The 17,458-nt window shown below is 30.7% G+C and overlaps 1 protein-coding gene across 1 annotated transcript; it reads right to left on the bottom strand.

The window, feature by feature from the left end:
* Positions 1-1,126: 1,126 nt before the first annotated feature.
* Positions 1,127-16,792, bottom strand: LOC135925364 (E3 ubiquitin-protein ligase wwp-1-like). Its single transcript, XM_065460637.1, has 18 exons — positions 16,585-16,792; positions 16,307-16,448; positions 13,064-13,191; positions 12,559-12,744; positions 11,444-11,788; positions 10,564-10,750; positions 10,051-10,336; positions 9,497-9,554; positions 8,938-9,022; positions 8,484-8,639; positions 7,862-8,006; positions 5,358-5,446; positions 5,145-5,304; positions 4,936-5,069; positions 3,715-3,855; positions 3,402-3,630; positions 2,613-2,709; positions 1,127-1,580 (listed from the first exon to the last, which is right to left on the bottom strand). The coding sequence occupies exons 1-18, from the start codon at positions 16,682-16,684 to the stop codon at positions 1,408-1,410; spliced, it is 2,841 nt and encodes a 946-aa protein (XP_065316709.1). The 5' UTR covers positions 16,685-16,792; the 3' UTR covers positions 1,127-1,407.
* Positions 16,793-17,458: the final 666 nt, after the last annotated feature.

Below are 17,458 nucleotides of genomic sequence, written 5' to 3'. Positions count from 1 at the left end.
GAATTAAGAAAATACACCACGCGGTATACAGTTACCAGTACACTCATTGTTATTACTAATATATATTAAAAATAGATATTGGAAATTTTCCCAGGGAAAATACCCTGCCTTTACATTTCGAGTTTTAGGCGTGAGAGGGGGGGGCTACATTCTTAATTAATATACATAGTCAGCTCCATATATTTTAGCCATGGAGGGTGGGGGAAGCTTCAATGGCCTAGGAGATCTGTAAGTTACCTCACGTATATTAAGTTATTAATGACAATAATAGGCTGGCAATTATTTTATTAAATACATACATTGAAGTTAGCTGGAATCAAAGTCTTAACTGTAGTAGAAGTCATTAAAAGATATTTCGTATGAATAAAAGTATACATACATTGAAGTCAGCTGGAATCAATTGCCATGACTATAGTAGAAGTCATTGAAAAAGTATTTCGTGTAAATAATAAGAATATACATAGCCAACTGGAATCGATGCATTGCCTGTAGTAGAGCTCATTAAAAGGTATTTCGCATTCTGTCTGGACTTCCTAGTGCCCTTATCTAATGAAGGAATTGTCAGTCTAGGCTAATATTTGACAGCTATGCATATTGAAATTCTCAAATATGAATATTGTCTAAAATATAAGGCAGGTGCGAGTTCAAAAATTAGGACCATTGAATGGATTGATACACGAGGTAAACAGAATCTCGTAGACCAAATTTTTTCCAATTCATAACTTCTAGGCTTTTATCAGAATTAATAATTATTTTGAGTATGAGGGGTAAAATGTAAAATATAGACCAAACAGATCATAGACAATTTTTAAATATGCTAACCCTAAGCTTAGCCCATATTACCCATATCTCTCTAAACATTGATAATACTTCAGCTACTCATTTTAATATTAAATATATTTCAACCAATTAAAAAAATTTCCTTCAGATAAACGATTACCAAATAATTTAATGCCGGTAGAGCGATAAAAAAAAATTCCATAATCCACTTAGCGTATTTATGATGGTACGGATCATCAGCTGATCACATCTTCCATTTTTGGGGGGAAAGGATGCTAAACATAGGGATGGGTTTTTGACCTTGTCTTTTCCAGACACGATAAAATAAAGGATACGATTTAATATGGTGGCCGAAAATTTTCATTTATTGAAAATTATTTTCACAACCTATCACGAAAATAAATAAATATAATTATGTTTAAAAATATTCGTTTATTTTTTGTCGTTGCAAAATGTAAAATTTTGAGGGGGGGGGGGAAATAAATATATAATAAATATAAAAAAAATATTTTCTTTTTTTTTTCGTCGTTTCTTTTTTTTAGCGTTTTATTCTTTTGTCCCAACGCATTTTTCTTTTTTTTAGCGTTTTATTCTTTTGTCCCAACGCATTTTTCTTTTTTTAGCGTTTTATTCTTGTCCAAACCCTTCGGTTTCCTCGATGGCGTAAAGCAGTTTCTCTTTCAGAGTTTTGTAACTTTTGTAAACCGGCAAATCGAGCCTGTTGAAGCAGGTGTGAGACCGGGGTAATATATCCTCCCGCGCGATTCTCTCGACGCAAAATTTTTGAGGGCCGTTGCTTCCTAAACCAACATTTAAAAAAAAAATAATTTAAAAGTTGGGAATGTTTAAAGATGTTTGGGTGAGGAGAGATTCACTTCCGGTGGAAGTAAGGGAATCAAAGTCTCGAGGAAAATCTAATACAACGCGGATGAAAATAAATAGAGATCGGAGGGGAAACTAGTTTGTCCGGGTGAACCGCAATTAAACGAGGAATGAGAAAAGGTGTGATCGTGGAATATACTTGTTTATACAATTTATACATTTAGATTCTATAGTTCGTGTAGATTTCCGATAATTAAATCTGAAGTACGAGGAGTCTCTACTGGAAATAAAAGAAAAAATAGGTTCCTTACTTTACGTTCTTTTATTTTGGGAAATTAATTCTTTTAATAAATTGTAATTATTTCAAAGTATGTGTTACACCCCTTAATTTTGAATATTTAAACGAATAATTTATATCGTGTAAAATGGGGGGTTTTTTTTTAAAGAGAAGTGGTTGCATTATAATTTTAAATTTCGTGCGATGACGTTTGTTAATTTGATAAACGTTATAAGATACAAAAAAATTTTTAAATACAATCATCATCCCAATGGTGTAATGGGATAGAAGTTCGGTTAATTCGGACAATTCTACCCGCCTTAGACGGTTCAATTCCTGGCTAGTGTTGTAAACCGGCTCTGACTCGATGCTTTATCCAGACAAATATTATTCGAGCCTTAAGATTTAGCTCATAAATGGCACACAAAGGTTTGAACATCTGTTAACGAAATCTCTAAGCTTAGACCACATTTTTCTAGCAAAAATATTGAGTTTGCCGTTTTCGGTTCAAATGGAGCAGTTAACAATACTAGTTAGAAGTCAAGACTAGAGGGGGAAAAAAATGAACAAAGTACTAATGAAAAATTCAGTCTTGCCGTGTCCCATTTTAACTTCTATAAGATTAATAGAGAAAGAGGAAAAATATGTTCTAATTAAATTTACTATTTATTATTATTTTTTTTTTAAAAAAAAAAGAAGGATACGCGACATAATAAAGAAAAGAAAATAAAACCCATTAGTTCCGAGAAGCCCCCAATAGGAACGCGACAGGTGCCAGTTACGAATTGTAATAGCCGACATCGCTTTTCGTTATCGAGCTCCGATATGAACTTAAATGTTCGAACAAATATGTATGTGTTGTATAATTATTTATAATACTTGCGCATAGACGATTCACTTGTTAATAGGCATTTTGAAATGCTAGTCGTGCAGTATTGTGCATGTCATTGGTTACAATGAGGCCCTTTCAAAAACCAATCGATTAGTAACAAACGAATAATTGGTTTAATCAATTCGAATATTTGACGAATAATTATTATGTTTTTAAACAATTTTAATCATCATGATTAACAATGGTGATCAACTGTTTGTTTTCTCAGTTGGAAAATTGAAACTAATTTACTGTCAAAAACCGCATATTGAATAAAGTAAAAGAGAAACAATAAGAAAAACATTTTTTTGCCTTAAAAATTGGCTTTTAATTTAATTAACAACTTTAAGATTCTCATCATCAGATTATTATAATAATTTCTTCTGTTTAAAAAACAAATTGAAAAAAAAATTTCTGACAATATATTTTGTGATAAAATATTTTAAAAAGAAGGAATTAATCATATATGAATAGTAAATTTTATCAGCAAATCATTTGATCCGTTTACTACTAATGCACTATTCTTATGTAAATATTTCTAGTTATATTACATAGAGTTTGAATGCATGGTACCTCTATTTTCTTTCTCGCCAATTCCAATCTTACGCAATCATTTTTCCCTCATGCCAATCATCATTTTTTCTCATATACCTTCCAAAGCCATTGAATTTGAGCATCGTGATTAGGGTCGTAATTTTTGTACACCGTGTTCCGTTTCCAATCGTCAACGTCGATGCGAGACGTTCCGCAAAGGAGACATTGCAATTCGCGTTCGTCGAAGTAGTGTAGCCAACCGGGCGGAACGATTTCCGAAAATCCCGAGGCCAAGGACCGAAATTGAGCCAGAATGCCTCGGTCTAGACGCCAGTCCGTCATTAGGCTTCGATTAGAAAAAAAAATATATTAAATCTAGGGAAGGAAAGGGGAAGAGAATAAATCAATTATATAACATCATCAATGTAACCCAATGTATTGTTGTTTGTTAGACTCGGTAACCTTGAGGTTGGCCCCATCAGGCACCAATTCGTGGGATTTAACCTGGCCCAGTATCTCGAAATCGGCCGAAAAGTAGACCCCGAGCTCGCATTCGTCTATATTGTTTTCCCTAGTGGGGTTGAATTATGTAGATTATACAGAATAAAGTTATATTATATTCGAAAATACACAAAGGAAGGAAGGATGGATGGATGGAAAATTTATTATTATAATAAAATAATTACATGCTTAAAATAGGCCCATTTAAAATGAAATACGAATCGAATGATGAATTATTCGTTTTAGATTTTGTTCAAAAGATTGGAATTAGATATATTCGAGATACAAATGCGCTGTTTAGACTCGTTACTGAAAAGTTATGTAGATTATACAGAATACAGTTATATTATATTCGAAAATACACAAAGGAAGATGGATGGAAAATTTATTATTATAATAAAATAATTACATGCTTAAAATAGGCCCATTTAAAATGAAATACGAATCGAATGATGAATTATTCGTTTTAGATTTTGTTCAAAAGATTGGAATTAGATATATTCGAGATACAAATGCGCTGTTTAGACTCGTTACTGAAAAGTTATGTAGATTATACAGAATACAGTTATATTATATTCGAAAATACACAAAGGAAGATGGATGGAAAATTTATTATTATAATAAAATAATTACATGCTTAAAATAGGCCCATTTAAAATGAAATACGAATCGAATGATGAATTATTCGTTTTAGATTTTGTTCAAAAGATTGGAATTAGATATATTCGAGATACAAATGCGCTGTTTAGACTCGTTACTGAAAAGTTATGTAGATTATACAGAATACAGTTATATTATATTCGAAAATACACAAAGGAAGATGGATGGAAAATTTATTATTATAATAAAATAATTACATGCTTAAAATAGGCCCATTTAAAATGAAACACGAATCGAATGATGAATTATTCGTTTTAGATTTTGTTCAAAAGATTGGAATTAAGATACAAATGCGCTGTTTAGACTCGTTACTGAAGAGTCACTACTTTAAAATGATACAGGGATTTGATAAATAAACCTTTTTTAGAAAGTGAAATTCTATATATCATTTAAAATAATGCGTAATGGTAACACGAATTATTTCTATTTTGCGAGTTAATGATAATCTTTGTTTTTAATAGAGTAATGTTTATGGGCTGTAATATATTACTTGATCCAGATGAGGGAATTGTAAAACTCAGGATCCACATCCTCCAAGTCTTTAAGACCCAATTTTTTGCCCAAGATACGTTTGTAAAAACTGAGCGTGAAGCCGCTATAAATGAATTTGTTGTGGAAAAGCGCCTATAAATGATCCAGCAAAAAAATATGAATATTAGTACAATAGTTTTTTATTAATGAAGTTTTATCAGATTTAACCATGGCTATTAATCGTCCTATGAATTTGAAGTATAGCAAATGATCTGGGTTAACGAACGAAGCCGGGTTGATTTGAAGACCGTAATTGTGCTGGTCGGTGTACTCGAATAGGCAATACATCGGGTTGAGAACTTCGTGGGATAGCAGATAGAACCATTCTCTGTATAGTTTGAAAGGAAAATATAAACGAGTTGGAATTAAACCGACTCTCACCTGGCTACGCCTCCGTAGTCGAGACCTTCTTCGCCCTTGATGTTGATGAAGAGTCGCCTCCGCAAATCTACGGCCGTACACTGCATTATCTGGCGTCAAAGTGGAATGGGACAAAAAAAATATTATCAATATATTAGTATTGTTGTATCTGTCGATTTCTATGGACGTTTTTCAATATATTTTCTAAAAGAAAAAGATAGACTTGACCGATATGGGTATATCAATTAATAAATATAATTTAAACAGGATCATATGAAATATTGGGTTGTAATAAGTATACTATGAGGGGAAGAAAAGGATATAAAAATTTGGCTTCACTCATTATTCCTTCCATTACTACTTATTGATTTGTCAATTCATATTCATTCTACTTAAATTGTTTTTTTTAATTACTTTCTTATTTTTTATTTCTATAAATTAAATATAACAATTTTCTTTACCGATTTCCTTATAATTTTTATCTCAGATATTAATATATCAATTTCCTATTTCTATATATTGAATATAACAATTTACTTTATTTCCTAATAATACATATAACAATTTTCTTTAAACAGAATAATAATAAAAAAGTGTTATAAATTCTTCTTTTTCACGGTTTTATAACCCACATAAATAATAATAAAAAAAAAATATTGATAAAAAAACAAATAATATCGATTAAAAGAAATAATATTGACAAAATTATAATATTGATTAAAAAAAACAAATAATATCGATTAAAAGAATATGGGTAATAATAAAGAAAAACAATACATATAAATTAAAATAAGCGTGCCTATCACATGCCCCCCATAAAAAAAATAAATTAACTTACGCGAAAAATATTATACCGCATACAATATTATTATTAATCTCGGTTTAAAAAAAATATATAATTTGTTTTTGTTAAATTTCATCTCACTGCTCTTGGAATAATTGTTCCAATTCATCGGTCGATAGATCTACTATCGGCCATTCTTCAAGTAATTCTCCTAGATCATTCGAAAGTGGGGCCTGTTCTGTCCTATCACCGCCACTGGTTGCTCTACTTTCGTCATTCCACTATTAATTGTTTGTAAACCCCCAGCTCCCGTTACTGCCGGTAACGCAGTCCGGATGGAATAGGTCCCTCGAATTTGCCCACCATTATCCCTATCGTTTCATGACCGTACCGAATTTCTTCTATAATTCCATCCAGTATAACCATGGCGGGGCCCACGCGGGCATCGAGCCTGTAAATGACTCCTTGCTCCGCAGATGAAACATAACCGAATATTCCGTACGGTACTTAAACCCGAATGGCTGGGCTGGGGTAACTCGGATCCATGACCCATTCCGTTGAACAATTCTATAGTTTGTCTATTTCGCGGGGTCTGGGATCGGGTCTCGATCCTGGATATATACGATTTCCCTCCGTGTCAACCCTGCCCCTGAAGATACTAATGGGAATTGTGATATTCTCCCAATATATACACTTTTACAGGCTCGATGACCCCGCGGGCCGTAGAAGAAATTTGGTACGGTCAAGAAACGATAGGGATAATGGTGGGCAAATTCGAGGGACCTATTCCGTCCGGACAGCGTTACCGGCAGTAACGGGAGCTGGGGGTTTACAAACAATTAATAGTGGAACGACGAAAGTAGAGCAACCAGTGGCGGTGATAGGACCGTCTCAAGAACAGGTTCCACTTTCGAATGATCTAGGAGAATTACTTGAAGAATGGCCGATAGTAGATCTATCGGCCGATGAATTGGAACAATTATTCCAAGAGCAGTGAGATGAAATTTATCAAAAACAAATTATATTTTTTTTTTAAACCGAGATTAATAATAATATTGTATGCGGTATAATATTTTTCGCGTAAGTTAATTGATTTTTTTTTATGGGGGGCATGTGATAGGCACGCTTATTTTAATTTATATGTATTGTTTTTCTTTATTATTACCCATATTCTTTTAATCGATATTATTTGTTTTTTTTTATCAATATTATAATTTTGTCAATATTATTTCTTTTAATCGATATTATTTGTTTTTTTATCAATATTTTTTTTATTATTATTTATGTGGATTATAAAAACCCTGAAAAAAAAGAATTTATAACACTTTTTTTTTATTATTCTGTTTAAAGAAAATTGTTATATGTATTATTAGGAAATAAAGTAAATTGTTATATTCAATATATAGAGAGATAAAAATTATATTATATTTAATTTACAGAAATAAGAAATAAAAAAATAAGAAACTTAATATGTCAACCAATATTTCAGCGTTAGCTATTTTTTAGGCTCATTTTTCAGTGATAAAATTTTTGTATTAAATTTGGAAAATCGAGAATTTTTATCTCTTGTTTTGCTATGAAAAAATCTTTATTTTATTTTTTTTAAATTACTTAATTTTCGAATTTATAATGGATTATTCGTTAATGTTTCTAGCTTAGATAAATATAAAATTGGCAGAAGGTCATAAAAATTAAGCCGAGTTAATATAAATAATGGTTACAAATGGGAGAGAAAAAAAACTTGTTGAAACGAATCCTCGAATAAATTATCCCGCGTGACGGTTAACTTGATATGGCTCGGCAACATGTTGCACTGGCACAAGTATCGGAACTGCCCAAGTTTCCACTTGAAGCTCCTTTCGTATGTGATGGGAATGGCTTGCTTTCTGAGATAAAAAAAAAGAAGTAAATAACATATTTTTTTGGATAAAATTGTGACTTTATAATCGTATATGAAAAGGTGGGTGTAAATGGGGGGGGGGGGGGGGGTTAATGAGATTAGTACTCTGTATCAGTTATAGCGGTGAAGGATTAACTCGGGTTCATTTTACAATTTTTTCGTATTGATTGCTTATTAACCGGTAGGAACTGGAAACCAGACCCTACTTTGGGCTGCCGCTGTAATTTAATTACTTTCCTACCAAAAAAAGAAGAGAAAAACAGATAGAAGGGATTTACATGAGAGGGGAAAAAAATTTTCAAAATAAATTCATTTTAAATAATTTAGAAAAAATAATAGAAGTGGAGGGCTAGATTATTATCGACGCGGATATATAAAGGTGAGCTGTTGAGCGTGAAGCGTTTAGGAATAAAATCTAAGTAAAATAGAAATGATAAATGTAATAAAAAGGAAGATAGAATACCCAGGCAGGTTCGAACTAGTGCTGGATGCCGAGGTATTAGGTCTAGGGTCCTGAAACGTGGTGCTGCGACAGTTATGATCAACGAAATATTTTAAGCCTTCACTGGTGTACCTCATTTCCCAACCTTCTGGCAATGGGTCTTCGGTTACAGTGAATCTTTTTTTTTAATTAAAAATAATAATATTTTTATTAGTCCATTCTAATCATATTTATTTTATCTTCATTTCATGCATTTATATTCCATTATATCTTTCGCATTTCCTATTCTATTCTATTAAATTCTCTTTAAATTATTTTACGTTCCAAAAGCATTGCTCGCATCTTATCCTACACATTCATAACAAGCCTCTCGAATATGAGGAATAAAATTTCGAGAGGATAATAACCATCACCAGTGCGAATATTAATACAAAAATTATTATAAAATAAATATAATGCAATACGAAATAGTAACCCTTGTATTCTAGGGTCCTCCCACTGAGTAGTTCTGCTTCGATGGTTGATAAAATAGACTCTTCCATTGGACTCTGTCCTTTTTTCTACAGAATATTTTAATATTTTCTTATATATTTCCATGGTAAACATTTTAGTATTTTTTATTGACAACGATTCCCTTTACTTTAATTTTGAATAATCTTTACCCGTTCGGTAAAATATCACTCGCATATCAATAATTAATGCCATTAATTATTTTTTTTGTCACAAAATAAACCAACTCGTGACTTTAAAAAAATATATATATTATTTACGGACAGAACTCATTTTATCCCCAATACATAAAAACTTTCTTACACATTATTGTCTCAGAAACACCTATAAAGACGAATGTTAAGTTATATAAGTTATGGGAGGAAAAAAATTTTTGGCAGGTGCAATTCTTAATTTTTTATATTAAACAAGGCTTATCACGTGTTCTTCGATAAAGTTTAGAAAGTTTTCGAATTATTTTTTGATGTTGCCGACATGCGATCAATCATAATTTTTTTTTTAATTAAAAAAAAACGCAATATTACCCCATCCAAAAGGTAAGGGTCCTAATGGGTCACTTCTCTCTGTGCTGGATGGAAAGTTCTATAAAAAAAATATATAAGTAAAACAATAATTGACCATAATAAAACATAATTTCATTTAAAATTTCCCATTTTTTTGCAACATTACAATGCATATAGTTGGGTGATTTACTAGTGTTGTTAAACGGCTAACTCAATATTTTATCCAGAAAAATATTGAGCAAGTCTGAAGATTTTGTTCCTAGAAGGAAACAAAAGTCTAGAGATATATTATCGAATCTCGAAGCTTAGGCAATATTTTTGTGGCTAAAATATTGAGTTAGCCGTTTTAAAAATCGGCTCAAAACGAGCCGTTTAACAACACTAGTAATTACTCTATTTTTAGCCGTTTTAACTGATTTTTCCGCCTCCGATCTGAATAAAAATATAGCTCAACTTTAGCCAAGGCAGATAAAAAAAAACTCACGCCTCGATGCTTTGCGAATTTTCATCGGCGCGCGACTGTGGATTGAGTCTAACCATGACCCAACTTTAATTATAATAAAGGCGAATTATACCTCTTCGTTAGACACCTCCCTCTCTAAATCAGCCCTAACTCTGTCCCTCCAATCCCGGTAAGCCCTCAGGGTGCGGGGAGTGGGCCGAGCCCACGTAGTGCTGCGAGTCACGTGATCGACATAGTAAGTTCTGCCATTAGGATCCACTCTGGTCTCCCACCCTTCAGGCAAAGAAGGAGAAAGGTCTGGCGAGGCATCGTTTTCCGAGGGGCGTTCCCAAGTGGTGGAACGGGTATTGTGATCCACGTAATAAGGCCGACCCGTTGGATCCAATCTAGCTTCCCATCTAATTAATTTAATGATAATTTAGTAAACAAACGGAAGGAAAAGAAAATAAGTAATTCAGCCCCGGTGTTATTACATTGTCAATTATATATTATGTTGAGATTTGGGATGTTAAAAGGAAGAACAGCTTATCTGAAAGTGTTTGTTTTTGGTGAAGAATAAAAAAAAAAAATATTGCTCAAGTATAAAGCCGTTCGATTAAACAAGTCGTAAAATAAGTTAGTTTACCCTTGAGGTAAAATGACATTGTTCGGTTGTGGTTGGGGCGGACGCGGGGGTAGGGAGGAATGCGAGGGTGGAGAAGCTACCGATGTTGGCGGCGCGTTTGGAGGTAATAAATTAGGGGGGTTGTGTAGGTTAGCGTTTTCGTTATTGATATTTAAGGTATTATTCTGATTGGCGTTGGTTGTATTACCTAATTTATTTTATTTATTATATTTTATTATATATAATAGGAAATTTAAACCTGAAATATATTAATTCCCTTAAAAACCATCGTGTTTTATCAATCGCCTCCTGTATATATTATATACCACAATAACAACCTAGAGTCACTACTAAACGAATTTCACATTATACGGACAGTTCAATGACCGATAACAATACCTAGACTGACGGTGCATTCATTAAAATTGTGCATCAATGAAAACAGCTGGGGACGCCATTTTGATTACCCATGCCATATTATTATTGCCACTTTATTCCTATGTCTAACGCAAACTTTATCAAAGAATTGCCTGATCACGGAGGTAATAAGGAAGCAAGTTATCAATTTAATGGTAATTTTTAGCGTGAGAATAATTACTAATGGGTTACCAAAAAGAAGGGTTCAGCTGATTCGCATTCCGCGACGCTTTCAAGTGCAATATTATGAATGCATCGCCAGTCTAGGTCTTCTTATATGTCATTGGGTGGTCAGTTATAACCCTAGCCCGGCATAGGACTTTTTTTAGGTCCAACTCAATTCCAAAAAAAAATTGCCCCATTGATTCGAGTCTACTTCGAATTAGAATTTTTACAATTGTAAAATACGAAAAATATTTTATTTTAAATATAAGATTTTTCAAGGAAAGAGGGTTTGATAATGGAAGAAAATATAACAATAAACCACTATTAGATAAAGGTGCCAGGAAATTTCTCATATGCTGAAGGATGGAAGGGGAATAGTACAAGGAACTCGGGTCTCCGTCGTTGTACAAAACGGTAGGCCCATTGGCTAAAATTGTTTCGCGATTGTTGGAGGAAACGTTTTGAAGGCCATGCGGCATCGAATTTGCTACAACGTCGTTTCGAGAATCGTGATTGGTAGCATCCGGAACTGATGGCATTGGCGCAGACGGCGTTTGCACCGCATTGGGCGAATCAAGATTATTATTCACATGATTATTTTCTGTCGAAGAAGGGTTCGGGATTTCGTTGCTTCCTTCCTCCACGATTTGGTAAGGAAGGGTTGCTGCTTGGAATAATAAAAATTTCATTTGAGTCACCAAACAAGATTAGTGATAAAATTTTTATGGAGAGAATCTTTGCCATTTTTATTTGTAAAAAATCTTCAACTGCCTCAAAATATAAGTTTTTTAAAGAGCTGTTTTTGATTACCATTAACCTGGAGCAACATTCCAAATTTAAAAAATATCCTATGAACCTTTTTTCTGTTCGGTGATCGAGAAAGGAGAATATCTAATTTAATCCCTACCATCTGATTTAAATTTTCCTTCCTTATTTCTTTTGTTTCTTTCTTAGAGGGATAAAGGGTCTGTTAGGACTAAAATATACTGAGTCATCTTAACCAATATTTTTGGTAATTAAAAAAAAGCGCAAATAGCAAACATTCTCGAGTTCGGTTAATTTTGAAAACCGTATTTTTTGCACCCTCAAGGTGAGGTTTAAAAGTTAGCCGAAAGATGGGATAGGCAAGTTCCCCAAGGGCAACTAAAATAATTGGCAGTAGATTTTAAAAATACGATAATGGCGAAAAAATATTCATCGAATTTCTTTGTTCAAATTCTATGAAATCAATTTTTAAAAAAATGGTACGGCCTTTGGCCCTTGCCTGTCCTCAGATCTCATATTTCTAGTCTTCAGTGTAAAATGGAGGTCAATTATATAAATTACTGTTTACCAATGCAATGCCCAGGAAAGTTTAAATATCCTAGCGATCAGATATAAACAATATTTTAGTAAAAAAATAAAAAAAGTCTGTTGAAGGAAAAATTTACATACCCCACAAATCATTGGCTGAAATGGAATGACGTTGATTGGATGAGGTTAATCTTTGAGGAGGGAATTTGGTAAGATCAAACGGGTTAGAATTCAATATCACGTCCAGGCTGCCGCTTTTTAATTGCACGCCTCCGCCTTTGGGCAGACGATCGGACGTAAGGGTTAAAAGCAGACGAACATTGCTCACTTTCATTTAATTTTTATTTTTTTTAAAAAAAAATATTTAAAAGTATGTTTATATCATCATTCGAATTTATCCATAATAGTGAATAAATTATATAATAAAATATTTCGAAATTAACGTGGTTAGGTTTATAGGAATAAATGAGTATTCGATTGGATAAGTAATCAAAAATATCTTAATAATAAATTTTTTTAAAAATAATATCAATACATCATAGATATCATATACATCCAAAAACTTTGTTTCCTAACTGGAACATCCCTACTATATTACTTTAATTAAAATTTATAGGTGCGATAGTAATGATAAAATAATTATTACATTTTCCCCTGAGTCTTAAAAGCAGACGATACAATTCGAAATTACATTGACACAGAAGCTCGTTAGATTTCCAAACCATTTTTTTGTCGTACACTTTGAAGTTTAATTTAGAGTAAGGGGTGACTAATCTGTATTTTATATATAGATATTATATTCTAAAATGGAGCCGATCTGATCAATTTCGGAATTCGGAATAAAAAAAAATACAAGACCTCCGTAATTTCGTTGAATATTATAATAACTAGAGGTCAACGCAGGCAGGCTCAAAAAAATTAACTCACGGAACGGTGTAGGATTCTGAGATCACTACTAAATGTAGAATCATATATTTTGCTATTCTAGAATTAGTGTAGTAATTTTTAAGAGATGTCATAATTTTCGCATATTCTTACAATGGTTTTTTTTTCTATTTCATGTTATTTTAATGATAATTCTTAGTTTTTTTTTTTATTTATTTCCCAAACAAAAGATAATAATTTGTCGAATTAATTTTTTTTTTATATAATATTTTAAAATCATCTGCTCGAGTCCCTAGTCAGACGTCATTTAATAGTTAATAAAAAATCAAACCAGTTGGTTTTCTATTTATGATTAAATGGCGTCTGAAATGCGGCTCCATTAAAATAGTGTGCACAATTAGCGTTTTAAGACGCAAATAATACATTTTAAATGGATTCGTTTAAATTGTCATCATTAATTTTTTGTTTTAAATCTATGCGTTTCATATTAAAAATAAATAAAAATTAACGGCTCAATTTAAACAGAGCTGCGTTTACGTTTTTTTATTTGCGTTTTTGAAACGCTGCCTTAAAACGTTTAATTTGTGCGCACTATTATATAAAAAATTTAATTCTACAAATTCCTATCTTTTGTTTGGAAATAAATATTTAAAAAAAATTGCTGGTAACATTACCCAAAAATCGTTTGAAAAAAACGTTCTGTCTGGAAGTGACCTTTTAAAATTCTTTTTTCCTTAATTATTTTTTTTTTCTGATAATATTATTTTAATATTATCCCTTTTATTTTATATAAAAATATAAGATTAATGAATTATCTCATAATATATATATATAGAATATCAATCACTATATAATTTTATAATTTAAAAAGATTTATTTTATAAATTTCATCGCTTCAAAATATTGGCGGTCATATTAGATTTGTAAAAAATAATAATTGTTTTATAGCGCACACAACAAATTGAGCGTTTACATTTTGCCGTAATTTTTTAATAAAAAAACGTAACGCATCCCTTGTTTAAATTTGAGGTTACCTTTTTATTTATATCGTCGATTTAAAATTTTAAATATATTATCGTCTGCGTTCTCATTTCTTTAATTTCTAAATATTCCTCTTTAGGATATAAGGTAGGTTATTATTTATTACATTTTATATATTACAAAACGAAGAATAGAAAGGTAAAGAAAAAGTGCAAACCTGTTTGTTTTTTTTAAATGGTTACTAACAATGACATATAATAATACCTAGACTAACGATTCATTCATTAAAATGCATTTTAAGCGTCGTTAAAAGCAAATCAGCTGGACCCGCCATTTTGGTAACCTTTATAATAATTATTTTCATGTTAAAAACTAATATTAAATTGATAACTTACTTTCTTATTATCTCGATGATCAGGCAATTCTTTAATAAAGTTTGCATCAGATATAATATAAAATTAGGCTCTCGTTTAAAATTTTAATATTTATTACAGTAACCAAGATGGCGTCTCTAGCTGATTTGTATTGATGTACACTTTTAATGAATGAATCGTCAGTCTAGGTATTATTATATGTCATTGATTACTAACGCCAAAAGGTAATTTTACCAAGCACGAGGCCATTTGAAACGCATTATTTGCGTTTGCAATGCAGCGTTTGAAACGCTCAATTTGCGCGAGCTATAACAATAAATTAAATTTTGGTTCTTTTTTAATTTAATTTATTATTTAAATCAGGTATAAAAATATTACAATATTATATATGCAATTATAAAATAACCAGAAACTATAAATCAGATTAGTAATTTTTAAATTTTTCCTAAATGCTAAATATCGACTATGATCTGATACAATATGGCACCGCCCTACTCTTCAGATATTTTTAACATACATGTTGTTATTAAAAATAGGATAAACCTGGTATAAACCCTATAAAAAAAGTTATTTCACATGTAGTTATCATGTATACAATCTATACTTGATAGTAAACTTCTATTTAGTTTGCTAAACTACTGATCCTGTTACTGGAGGAGGTTTGGAAATATATCAATGTTCATAATAAAAAAAATAATAATTAATTTTAGGAGAGGGGAAAACATCCACTTCTGAAGATGAAAGATGAGAATAAAGGAAAAGCATGATTATAATTCTTGATATTGTATAAAATAAAAGAAAAGGCTATATGTAACTATCTCAAAATGCTTTATTAGGTTTCATATATAATTCTTGCAAGAAAAATCAATGGCATATCAGAAAATGTATAAATAATTCATAAAAAATATGTTTTAAATTGGAGAAATAAAGATGCAATCCAATATTTTGATGTGTGGTTCATATTTTAGAGCCAAGTCAAGCCTGAAAATAAACATTTATTAATAAATAAATGTATCAAATTAACAAAATGAATTGTCCTAATCAGAGAATGTTCAAATTATCATTTTTATTTAATAAAGTATGAAATAAAATGAGTTTACTTTTTAAGCCTTAGCCCAAATTTATGGGTTCTAGGCCTCATACAATCTTGTTCAAAAATTAAAATATTTAATCAGGTCTGACCTAGTCAACTGTTCTGAGGGTATTACATGGACAGGTGCACCCTGGCCATGGGTTCTAATAAAAATTGGATTGCTGGATTTCATTTAAAATGGTCAACATTTGTACCAAAATAAAAGTATAAAATGGTAAGGGGTATAAATATATTTAAGTACTTAAAATATGTTTTTATATTATCTTTAAATATTTAAGTAAAAAAAACAAGGTTTAAAATAAAAATTGTCACTTTCACTGCAAAACCATCTAATAGTTTTTAAATTTTACAAAAGACAATTTAGGAAGATTTAAATAATAGTAAAATAAGGCATTTTTATTATAAATTAGTTTACAAGCTTATACGATATGGTAGAAAACATATTAATGCAAAAAATAATTTAATATTGTTATTCAGATGGTTTTGTGAGTCTGACAATATATAGATTAAAATTTATTTATAAATATAATTTATATAATAAGTAAACAATTATAACATTGAAAATGTTTCATTCCAAGCTGGTTCCCAAGATTTTCTGATAATACTGGTCTTCCTAACTGATTTATCATCTGCATTTACTTCAACATAAGGATCAGCTTTGAATATTGAGCTAGTCACATTCAACTTTGCCTGCAATACTATATAAAAAATTATGTTATCAATTTATTTAATGTGCTATATATAACAAAATGTATCATTTTAGATATTATAGAACCTAATTTAGAAAATTGTATTAAAGAAAAAGATATGATTTTTTTATTAAAATATAATAACTTGTAATTTCTAGCTGAGAATATTCATTATGGACAATAGCATTATTGGTTTCAGTTTGTAAAGGAGAAATCAAAGTATTGGAGCAATTTGTCAACTCCATGAAAAATTTATATTATATGTAAGCAATTTTTTAAAAAACATGATATATTATGAATAAATAGATTTATCTAAAATGATAATTAAATTATAATATGTTTATTTTCATTAATACTTAAATTTAAATATAATAATTGGGCGATTGCGAAAAAAATTTATCACCATGGATCATATGGCAATATTAAGCAGTTTATAAGGTACGACAAAAGGTCTAAAATTAATTTATAAATTATAAATCTGAATTTTTTTTAAAAAAAATGAGATACCTTATTAAATATCGTTTCTATAATTTTAGACATAATGTTTCACTAAAAACCTTAATTTATTCTTCCCAGCAAACAGAGTCTACATGAGCGGTGGGGGAAAGTTTGTATCCTATTTTTTTTAAGGTGAGAAGGGTGAGTAGGCTAGAGGTGGAATAATTTAAAATGCAATTATTTATTAAATTTTTAGATAAAATATGGAAAATGTATCTCTGTATTAATTAATACTTTAGACCTATTATATTACAATGATATTGCTGAACATCAATCAAATGTTTTTATACATACAATCATAGACACTATTTTATAATCTATAAATTTTCTGATATCCCTCTAAATAAAATTTTAAAGGGTTATAAATTATATCAACAAAATACTGAATGACAATAATGCATTACCTATATAATATTTTGCCACCCCCCCCCAGAGTTTAATTGAATTCATGTTCTAAAAAATAACTCTTGCATTCACAATGTTTTGACAGTTGACAGCAGATAATAATTTACTATTCTTTT

The sequence above is a fragment of the Gordionus sp. m RMFG-2023 genome, chromosome 2 (genome assembly GCF_954871325.1).
Source record: "Gordionus sp. m RMFG-2023 chromosome 2, tfGorSpeb1-WG-v2, whole genome shotgun sequence".
NCBI lineage: Eukaryota > Metazoa > Nematomorpha > Gordioida > Chordodea > Parachordodidae > Gordionus > Gordionus sp. m RMFG-2023.
Note: the sequence above shows the minus strand (reverse complement) of the source record. Positions and strands in the feature narration are given on the sequence as shown.

What these genes read in the sequence shown, in the direction of transcription:
- LOC135925364 (XM_065460637.1), bottom strand. Translation starts at nt 16,684, where the DNA reads ATGGAGTTGACAAATTGCTCCAATACTTTGATTTCTCCTTTACAAACT. An exon ending in AACAAACAACAATACATTGG is followed by an intron (nt 3,631 to 3,714) that starts GTTACATTGATG and finishes TTCTAATCGAAG; the next exon opens with CCTAATGACGGACTGGCGTC. An exon ending in AAATTCAATGGCTTTGGAAG is followed by an intron (nt 2,710 to 3,401) that starts GTATATGAGAAA and finishes CGAACATTTAAG; the next exon opens with TTCATATCGGAGCTCGATAA.